Source organism: Camarhynchus parvulus, chromosome 4, assembly GCF_901933205.1.
Source record: "Camarhynchus parvulus chromosome 4, STF_HiC, whole genome shotgun sequence".
In the NCBI taxonomy this organism is placed as follows: Eukaryota; Metazoa; Chordata; class Aves; order Passeriformes; family Thraupidae; genus Camarhynchus; species Camarhynchus parvulus.
In genome coordinates this window covers 60,725,828-60,736,173 of record NC_044574.1, presented here as the reverse complement: position 1 = coordinate 60,736,173, position 10,346 = coordinate 60,725,828, and the positions used below count along the sequence as shown (strand labels likewise).

Below are 10,346 nucleotides of genomic sequence, written 5' to 3'. Positions count from 1 at the left end.
CATCAAACAACTCAAATGTGGGTGAAGCAAACCACTGCACAGCTACCTGGGATTACTGACAGTACAAACTATGGCCTTTACAGATGTCCATGCACAACTGAATTTACCGAGGAAAACTTCTTAAGTTCAAACTAACATCTGCTCCATTAAGTGTACAATAGATAACACCCTGATGAGCTATCGTTCTTTCTACAATAGTCACAGAGAACAAAACGTTCAGGAGAGACAAAGGAATTGTGCAAGAAGGCATGACCATCACATTATGCCTGGATACTGATCTGGATATCAAAAATACCTTGCCAAATCAGCCCTGTGTGCAGAAAATTGTGCAAGCACATCAGGCTCCTCCCTCAGGTCCTACCTGAAGCAGCTACAAGTGAGAAGGAACAGATGCACTCCTCTCAAAGTAGCATTGTCAATGGAAGGCCAAGAAAAACCTGGAGGCATAACTTATTAATAACATGTGTGACCAGAAATCCAGGCATTCTCAGTGAAACCAAGGTAACTCCATCCTGAGGGCAGGAGGTCAAAAGCCAGATGATGCATGTCCTGAAGACTAGACCTGGCTGTGCAGGATCAAGAGTAAAAATTACCTTTGCCCTTGCCTTGGAGCAAATCAGATTTTCTTGTCACACAAGCACAGCATCCTTGGACAGCAAGAGACTTCCAGACACACAGCTCCACCCATTTATTGTGGGTTCTTTTAAGCAACAAACCCACTGGACACTGCAGGTCTGGATGGTGCTTGTGCATCACACTTCTATTCAGAAGCTTGTAGCAGGCTGTTATTAGCCAGGGCCATAGTAGAAAAAACACATAATTGCTGGCCAGAACTTGTAATTGATTAAAGCATAATGAAGGGAATTTTTACTTTCTTACATATATCAGTTCTGGATTTATAATTTCCCATGCCATTCATGGACAGTGAGATTTGCCCTCAGTTCCCTGCACTTTAGTTTCCCAAACACGGAAAACAGTTCTGAGTGCTCAACAAGCCACCACAGGGAACACTGGCAGCTCCCTGCCCTGCATGAGACAGCATCATCTCTCAGGCACAGCAAAGCTCTGCTAGCAAGAGCTACAACAATGCTGGATGTGACTGACCAAGAGCAAAGCACAAACAAGAACCCTGCAGTAGAGTTGCTGGCTGCACAACCTCTCAGAAAACCTGGCTGGAACCTAAATCCTTAGAGGACAAAGTCTTCATCTATGAAGTCTGACCTCTGCTGTTGCCTCTCCAGTTCCCAGCTCCTTACTTTCGGAAAATACTCTCCAGCCCACTCAGTAATCAGGGTATTAAAAGTACACAACAGATGGAATCTACAACTTACACTGGCAGCTTCACTCCTGTCAGGCTTAGAAGCTGGGCAGGAAAGAGGGAGAACAGCTCTGTTTCCCACACTAGTGCTGGTTTAGCTTAATAAGTAAACTTCTTACTTTCCCCAAAATGCAGACTAGAGAGAGAAAAGTTTCTGGAAAAGAGTCTAATGGCTCTTAAAAGGCAGTTATAATCCATCCCCAGTCTCACTAGGCCATGGCTTGGTTACCACTGAGATCAAGCTTGTTTACTCCAAAGCAAAAACATCTTGGCATGACTGACAGAAACAGCTTTTCTTGCCAGAGCTCTAATAGCAAATGTCTGTGGAAAAGCCACTTGGAGAAATGCTGTTTACTTTGGTAATGAAGCAAGTTCCCTGGAATGAAGTCTTGCAATCTTCCCAAGAGGTGTTGCAATACCTTACCTGTACCTCAGCCACATACCATATAGGCTGCTCTCAGAGCCTGAGAACTCCCTGGCGAGCTCAGGAGGCCAAGGCATCTCATCCAGGCAGGACTGAGCTCTAGTCCTACACTGGATACACCACCTGCATCCTAATTAAAACTGATGGCTGGGGTTTTTCTTCAGCTCTGCTTCAAGTTAAGTCCCAGCCATCAACACCTCTTGAAGATGCTTATGAAAAAAGGGCCCTAAAACCATCTTCTCCATCCCCTTCTTTTTAACTGTATAAAGCCAAACTCTCCTCCTTGAAACATTTTTTTTTACGCAACTCTGAACTTAGACCCCAGCTCACTGCTACAAGTGCTTAGAGGGAACATTAATATGTTAATACATAGTTGGACTAATAAACACCAAGGAAGAGAAGAAATTCCAAGCGGACAGTGGAGGCCAAGGCTCCCTTTCTGCTTAGGGAGTAACTGGCCTGAGGCGATGCTGCTTTTCCTCATTTCTTTAAGACCAGGTTTCAAGCCGCTGTCTGAATTCTCTCTGCACAGAGATGAAAGGCTCTTGCCATTCAATATTCCCACTCCTGACTCAAGTGCAAAGGGCTACATCTGCTCAAACCTCAGTTTGAAGTCTGGCTGCCAAGGAGATGGCTGACTTAGCTTCACCCTAATTCAGGAACTAGAAAATCCCTCGTAGCTGAATGAAATGGATTTCTTACCCAAACAGGTACTTGCATTTGTACATTTTGTTTACAAACAGTTTGTGCTCTTTTAAGGGCACCAAGCCCATGCCTGACACACGGCTGCAGTTCTTCACAGCAGTACTTAGTGCTCCCAAGTTGAAATTCTTGCTTTGAGGAGAAGCCAAGCTCTAATTTCAAGTGTTTACATGTACTCCTGAGAGCAAGAAAAAAATCTTACCATGATTAGGTTATGTAAAAAGTTTAATTATAAAATAAATAAGTTTGTTATGGAAACATTAAATATTAAATACAGTAATAAATATTTACACATTTACAGATACAACTTGACAATTAATGCTGTTTCTCTGCTACCAGAAGATTTCTGCTCTGTTTATACAGAACACAATCACTCTTCCAAGAAGAAACTGAACTCAAATAATATTCTCTGCTCAAAACTGCATAGACAGTTAAGAAACCAAGACCACCTGGGTCAGAAAAGACTGAGGTAAGATGAGTTCTTCACACCTGAACAAAGAGCACAAGAGACCACTGCTTGCAAAGCATCAGTGCCTGAATTAAATTCTTCAAAGGAACAGGTTCTTAGTCAAGTTAAACTGATGAGATCTGATGCGAAGTGTTTTACATATAAGCACTGCTTAAAGCAGCAACAAGTATCTGTTTAACAGAAGTAGCTTTGTGTTTAGAAGAGATGGGTCCAGCCTTATCAGTTGGTTGGAGCACGGACCTTTTCCTTTAGATGCAAACCTTCAGGTCTTGCATCCACTGTCTCAGCATCCTAGGAGACTAATTTGAACTCGGGCTAGCACACGTGCAAATGGATAGCTCCACTCACACCACGAGTCCCATGGAACTCAGAGGGATTACTTCCACACACACAGCAACAGAGCCCAGGTGTGGCTGACAAAGATCTGTCACCAACGCCCGGCAAGTCACAACTACAGATGAAGCTCTTGGAAGCCAATATGGACAGGGAGCACAGTGACAACAGAATTAGGTTTTTCATCCACTGAGGTCTAGGGAGAGAAGCCATCCCAACCTCTTTCCCTTTCTCACTTTTGTAGAGGGAAGGAAGGGAATTTCCTCCCTTCCATCCAGTCCTGAAAGCAGCAACAGGTTCTCCCCCTTAGCGTTAGAGCTGCCAAAGGAGACTTGCTAAGAGAACAAAGTCCATCCACACAACAGCCGAGACCGGAGCTCTAGCGCAGAGAGAGAAGGCTTAGCAGCAGTAGTCTCCAGCAGGTCTTGACAGCAGGTACTGTCCCCCAACGAGCCAGCTCCTTCTACATCGTTGTGCCAAGATGCAGTGATAACTGGTGTCCTCAGCAAGTGATTCAGCAGTAAGTGGCCTGTTGACATCTCCTTGCAGCAGCCTCTCTGGATGAATCAGGGCTTAGTGGCAACAGCTCCAGCCCACAGTGTCCAGGTGAATGTGACAGGTAGCCAGAGGTACCCTGCAGCTTGGCCATGGCCACTTCAGAATTGCTCTGTAATGGGCAGACCAGGCACATTAATCACTACCTGAGACACAAGCACCCTGTGCTAGCACCACGGCAAACCACCAAGCAAGGCAGGTAGCTGAAGGATGTGCACACACCTGAGGACACTGCCAGATACTCTTCAGCTTCAAGCAAGCTTTGAGCAAAACCCTCCAACTGTTACAGGACAAAGCTAGAAAATATCTATAGCTGACATGTGGCAAAGCAAAACTTGACAGGTCTGCTGGAATTTTGCAGGACTATCTTGTATGGTTTCCTCCTCAGCTTGTAGTGTAACTCCTTTGCAGTAATGGTCCTTAAGTCTGCTGTTACTTACACCTGGCCTCAGAAAAGACCAACTTGCCTGCCCAGTAAAATCCACTAGATCGCTCCCAGAAGCAATCCACATATGCCAAGGAGCTTTGGGCCTCAGTTGCTGTGACAGTATGCAACTTGACTGAGAGGCCATCTGTGGTGCTCACAGAACTCACAGGTTCCTTTTGGTCCACAGCTTCTGAGCACCAGAAACTTCCTGAAACGCTCCTTGCGGGAAAGATATGAAAATGCTCAGTACTTTTCTTCTAAGAGGTGATGATGCTGTGGCACCATCTTCCATGACTGAAGTCTACCACTGTTTCCTGCACTACATCTGCCTCTGTCCAGATATTCAGGACTTCTTCATAGCTCCACTTATCTCAGTACAGCTTCCCATCCTCACTTGGTCTTTAACACAGCCAGAAACTTAACAGCTGTTGAACAACTTGTACAACTCAAGGTGATTTTGAGAAACCAGAAAACCAAGCCAGCTGCTCACATGTAACCTGTGTGTTTCAAGACACTTGGAGCACAAAAAGCAAACACTAGCTTTGCAAAACAAGCATGCAATTCCCATATAGCCTGGAAGGACTGAGAGGTGTTTGAAGTCAGCATTCATACCTGCTTCCTCCCCATTTACACACCAACATTGCCATTTCTGTTTTCTTGTCGCAGTTTTTTCCTTTCTTCTTTCTCTTCATACTGAGGACACTTTTTCCTGACCCTGTGGAATTACGGCATGTTAGAGATAATTTTGAACCCCGAGGCACATCCGATTGTCACCAGCTTTCCCATCCTCTGCAGCATTTGGACTCATGTTCTGTGAATCCTCAAGCAACTCCTTGGCACCAGGGAGTTTCAAGCAAGACAAGTTTTTAAGCATTCAGCATCAAGCAGTATCTGCTGGTAAAATCAAGGAACCCCTGAACCAGATGTCAACACTTGTGCCTCACAGAGCCAGAGCTTCTTGACTTAAACCAGATTAGGGAGCAGGATGGAGAGAGGTTATTGCTGAGACTGAGAAAAGCAACAGGAGACATTCTGGGTGACAGATTTCCTAGCAGCTTGAGCTTATAGCTGCAGAGACCACACTGTCTTCCTCCTCTCCATAGCAGAGCCTTGCAGGCTTCAAATCTAGTCCCTGTCCCTTGAATACATAATAAGGAAGCCCCTTACTGATTTCTCCCAATTTCTCAAGGGTTTTTAGTGACTACTCCCAGCAGCTTCTCTGGATGAGGGTACAGATTAGCGTGCACCCACCTTGTGAGAGTTCAGAACATGAAGCAAATGCACTTCATCAACTACCAATAATCATGTGCTCTTAGAGTACTACAGAACTGGTTACCTCTCCTAGCAGCAAGGAATGAGGCAGTGTTCAGAGAAAAAGTGTTCATCCCAGCATTCCTCCAGTTCAGAGTTAAATATGAAGCAACACTGAAATGACAAAGCGTACCTTGTTTCCTGAATTGCAGGAAAAGGTACAGCATGTACCCAACTCAGATGATGTGCTTCATCAAGATCTAAAATTAGACTGAACCTTGGAGTTACTATAATATCCCAGGACCTACAGTGCTGGAGCTGCAGTGACAGAACTCCAGGACTGTTTCAATATTTTGTTTGTTATATGGTTTAAAACAGGTACCAAGAAAAGCTCTTTGAATTAATTCTCACCAGGACTCCAGATTCTGACAACCCACCACACTGAACTGCAGGAGCTGGTTCAGCTGAAATAGTGCTCCCTTCCTATTATTAACAGCAAGCAGACTTTGGGACCAGCAGCATTTGCCTCCCCACTTGCTTCCCCTCCAAGTGCAGGCATTTAAGCCCAGCAACATCCATTAACAAATGGACTCAGAGCACCATTTCGTACCCTCCACATTTGCATGCAGCTGCTGGCTAACAGCCATGCATGAGGCTATGACATTGCTGCTTGCAGGTTTCTCCACCAGGATTAGGGAAGGCAGTCCTGTGTCAGCATTAATGCTCCTCCTGGGCTTCCTGCTGTTGTTCTGCAGTACTCTAACCACCCTGGCTGCAGCAAGAGCCGGAAGGCTCTTGGTTTACAATGTAAGGGTCACAGACCTTGCTTCTACCCTCCAGACATAACCAAGCTGGGATAAGAACTCCTTTCCAGCTGCTTTTCACAAAGGTAACTCAGATGAGCCACACACATTCAGGTGTTATTGGGCACAGGCCCTGCTCACACTTAAGGAAGACAGACACCAAAGAGGGAAATACTTACTGCACTATCACAATGATAAGTACAGTAATGAAGCTGACGCTCGAGAGCAGCACAGCTACCACTACCAGCACAGTCTTTGAGTAGTCTGCCACATCATTCTTCCTTTGAGTCTTCATGAACTGTTCACCACAGCGCTCACCAAAAAAATCCTGATGACACCTGCAAGTAAATATTAACACAAGTTCTTATCAGCTCCTGTGCTGTCTGGAGCCAAGGACACCCACACATACTCAGACCTGACTTAGACATCTTCCGAGTTTCCCATGAATCTCAAGGTGCTCACTTCAGAGCAGGTTCGTGAAATGCAGTCACTGCTCTAGCACAAGGTTTGTCAGCATTTCAACAAGTCGAGATTAGTTTGGGTGTGATGTTCCAGAAAGACACGCCTTTTCATTCTTTTGGTTTGAGTTTATGACCAACTGATGAGTTCAGTGGCTTGTTATGCATCTCAGATTCCATCATCACTTAATTTACATGGCAGAAGGATTCTCAGTCAAAATACTGCAGGAGATGGACCTATACCAAGCTGATAGCTGATTTTTCCTCTGAGCCCTCAGATGCCACTGGCTCATAGCACTGACACCTAACTCACAAGCTGTAAGTAACTTACTTGCAGGTCACCATCTGGAGATGTTCTAGGTAAATGCATTCTCCATGGATGCAAAAGTTTTTGTATTCCATTTCACAGGGAGTCCCTTTCTTCTTGTTTTTCCCTCTGTTCTTCTTTCTTCTTGACTTGCCAGCATTCTTCTCTCCCCCTCTCTTTGCTGGCTTGGGTTTAACCACAGGTTCAACTGAAAAAAGGACATGATGACTTGGTATAAAAGTGCTAGAAAGCACAATTCTGAGAAAATTGAATTGAAGAATTTGATGATAGCCAGGAGGACCACCACCACAAGAGAATCTGTGACCAGGAAACACAGGATGCCAGTGAGAATACTGCTAGGCATCTCACACCCAGCACAAAGGCAGCAAGCTCAGCAGCTCATTGAAGCACAACTCTGCTACACTGAAGTCCTGTGCCATGCAGACCAGAGCCAGAAGAAGCAGATGAGCCAAGAGCCACCAACGATGAAGAGCAGCAGAGATGCAAGACTGCAGCATTTCATAGCATAAGACACTTGAGAGCAACAGCACAGTTTCAAGCAAAGGCCTGTAAAGAACAGGGAGTTCATGCTGAGCCCAGCCATGCTCTAGTGTTATGAGGGCTCAGGTACAAGGCTAATAGCTCCATGCCTCTAAACTCTCCATTTGCATCAGTGATGAAAGGCACTGGAACTCGCTAGATAGTCCTGGGCACTTGCCGAGGCAAAGCAGCTTGCTATCCTAGTTGGCATACTTGCTTCTCCTAAACAACCTGCAGTGCTGTCTTCAGGAGAGTGTTCCTTTACCAGTTCTCCTGCTTTGTGAGAGATGCTAAGCGCAGAGAAGGAGCGAAGGCCGAGTCCGCGACACTCAGACTATCTACTCTGCCGCTTACTGCTGCCCCTCATTATCTCAATTAACACAAACCTCTAGAAGAGTGTGGTTTAAAATCCTGGTGACTTAGTAGCCCTTGAATTTAGGCAAGGGCAATCACGTTCCTTTCACTGAGGAGAGCAGACCAGCCACTGACTGAGGGTCAGAAGCTCCAGAGCAGCCCCATGCAGCAATCCGAGTTCAACAGCACTAGTTTGGACTAACTTGGCACAGCAAGAGCCCACCCCCTGCACTGCTAGGCCTAAAGTGGCCCTGGCAGCGCAACACTGCTGCTCAGGAATAACAGTTACCCAGGGGATTTAAATAGGCCCTAGGAAACAGCAGAGCTATTTACAAGCTCCAGTTTTGCTCTTGTGTTCTGAAGCCCTAATGAAAATAATTTTTGGGTGATTAATATTTTACCCACAGCTCTATGCATACAGGCAATCACCACAATAGGGCACAACTGGATCTAACTACTTCCTAACCCTGTATTTCTGGTGCTGAGAGCGCATTCAAAGAAAGAAGGTGTAGCTCACTGTTGTCTAGACAGCTGATCATTTTCACTTCTAGAGCAACAAGCCTGGCTTGAAGTTACTTAAAAGCAAAAATGCCTTCAGCAACCAGAAGTCTGATTAAAACCGTATGAGCTATATTAATATGTAAACGAGGTGCACAGCTCCTGCAGCAAGGTTTCCTGTGCCTGGAAGTGTGAGCTCACTGCTAACAGTCAAAGGCCCCTGTTCTGTCCCGTCTGACTTGATCTTTAGGTTCGGGCTTTCATAATTGAGGCCACTTCCCTCCCTCCCTCCCTCTCCCAGGCTCAGCTTGTCAGCTCCATCTCAGTGTCCCTGTCTGCAGGCTGCACAGCCAGGAAAGCCATCCACAGCTGAATCATAACAGTTTCAAGGTTTAGCCACAGATAAACCTCACGCCAAGCAGAAGAGCTGGTCTACAAACCAACCACCTTAGGTAACAAGTCTGGTTTCTGTGCAGTTAAGACAGCACTTCAGTCACCAAGCCAGTAGTTTGACAGGCTAAACTGCTTGACAGCACCGACAGGCGCGTTTCCCCCAGAGATCTTCACAGGGAACTTAAGCACAAGTCCACCAGTTCCCTCAAGTGACCACACTGAGCATGGTCCCACTTAATTTAATAGGTCCTTTAGTCACAATCAAGTCTCAGAGTGCTTCTGCAGGAAAATCAGCAGTCAGATCCACCCCGGAGGCAACAGGACCAGCCTACTCACACCTACTGAGGTTCAAATCACTTGCAGATACCTGGCTTGTACTGCAACTAAACTCAGCCCAGAACCAACAAAATGCTCCTGTTCCCACAGTAAGGCAGACTGCTCAGATCTCCTCACAGCTCAGCAAGCAGGCAAATTACAATAAATATACACAACAGCTATTGACAGTGAAGCATTGGCCTAAAGATGCTTAACAAACTTTCCTGTGGCCACTTAAGGGATTTAAGTGCCTGCTTTCCCAACAAAATTTCAGTTGACTCCAACCCAAATAGGCCACCATCAGAAATTACCCAGAAAATTCTTGCAGCAAGACAGACAACTTGATGTAAAACAAACCTTTAGGGCCAAACAGCACCTAAATCTCCACTGATACTTCTACACTAAGCAGGTGGTTTCCACCTGACCCCAGCCCTCCTGTGAGGTTTATCAGGAAATAAAGCTATGCACAGCAAGCTACCGCTGGCCTGCAGCTTCCACACACCCCGGGCACATTCAAGCTAGGTTTCCACCCCGACAGCTATTTCTAAAGCAGCAGCTTCAAGCACAAGCACGTTTTTGCTCCATATTCCACGAGCTAAGCACAGCAACGTTTACAAGAAAGAAAAGGTGTGAGTTGGGACTCGCAAGTTGTGAGATCCCAGAGCCGCCGACCCACCTCGGATCAAGTCGTCCACGATGTACTGGTGGACGGGCGGCGCCTCCTCATACTCCTCCTCATCCTCCTCATAGTCAGGACCCGGCACGGGCTCGCCCTCAGGGCTCCCGGCCTCCCGCTCCTCGTGCCGCTGCGGCTCCGTGGCGTTGGGCGAGGACCCGGCGGCCGCACGGTTCGCTTTTGATGGAGGGGAAACGCCGCCGTAAGCAGGGGAGCAGAGGGGTCGCCACCGAGCGCGGAGTCCCTCAGCCGCCTCAGCGCTTTCCCGCCCACGGCCCCGGTGCGAGCCCCCCCCCCACCTCAGGCGCGAGCGCGGGCTCGGCCGAGTCCCGATCTCCCCCGTCCCGCCCTTCACGCACCTGCCAGCACGGCCAGCGCGGCCATCAGCACCACGGCGCGCATCGTCCGTACCCAGGGCGGGTGGCGACAGAGACACAGAGAGAATGAGGGCAAAAGGAGTCGCCGCAGCACAACAGGTGCCGGCAGCGCGCGCCTCTCCATGAGGAGCCGCCCGCCGCCGCCG

At 47.1% G+C, this 10,346-nt stretch overlaps 1 protein-coding gene across 1 annotated transcript; it reads right to left on the bottom strand.

The window, feature by feature from the left end:
* Positions 1 to 3,613: 3,613 nt before the first annotated feature.
* On the bottom strand, positions 3,614 to 10,346 carry AREG (amphiregulin). Its single transcript, XM_030948050.1, has 6 exons — positions 10,183 to 10,346; positions 9,824 to 10,000; positions 7,072 to 7,255; positions 6,462 to 6,620; positions 4,841 to 4,943; positions 3,614 to 3,913 (listed from the first exon to the last, which is right to left on the bottom strand). Exons 1-5 carry the CDS (start codon positions 10,322 to 10,324, stop codon positions 4,856 to 4,858), a joined length of 750 nt encoding a protein of 249 aa, XP_030803910.1. The 5' UTR covers positions 10,325 to 10,346; the 3' UTR covers positions 3,614 to 3,913; positions 4,841 to 4,855.

Coding starts and splice junctions, on each gene's coding strand:
- AREG (XM_030948050.1), bottom strand. CDS start 10,324: ATGGAGAGGCGCGCGCTGCCGGCACCTGTTGTGCTGCGGCGACTCCTT. Junction 10,001..10,182: donor CGCGCTGGCCGTGCTGGCAG/GTGCGTGAAGGG, acceptor CTCCATCAAAAG/CGAACCGTGCGGCCGCCGGG. Junction 6,621..7,071: donor CTCCAGATGGTGACCTGCAA/GTAAGTTACTTA, acceptor ATTTACTTGCAG/GTGTCATCAGGATTTTTTTG.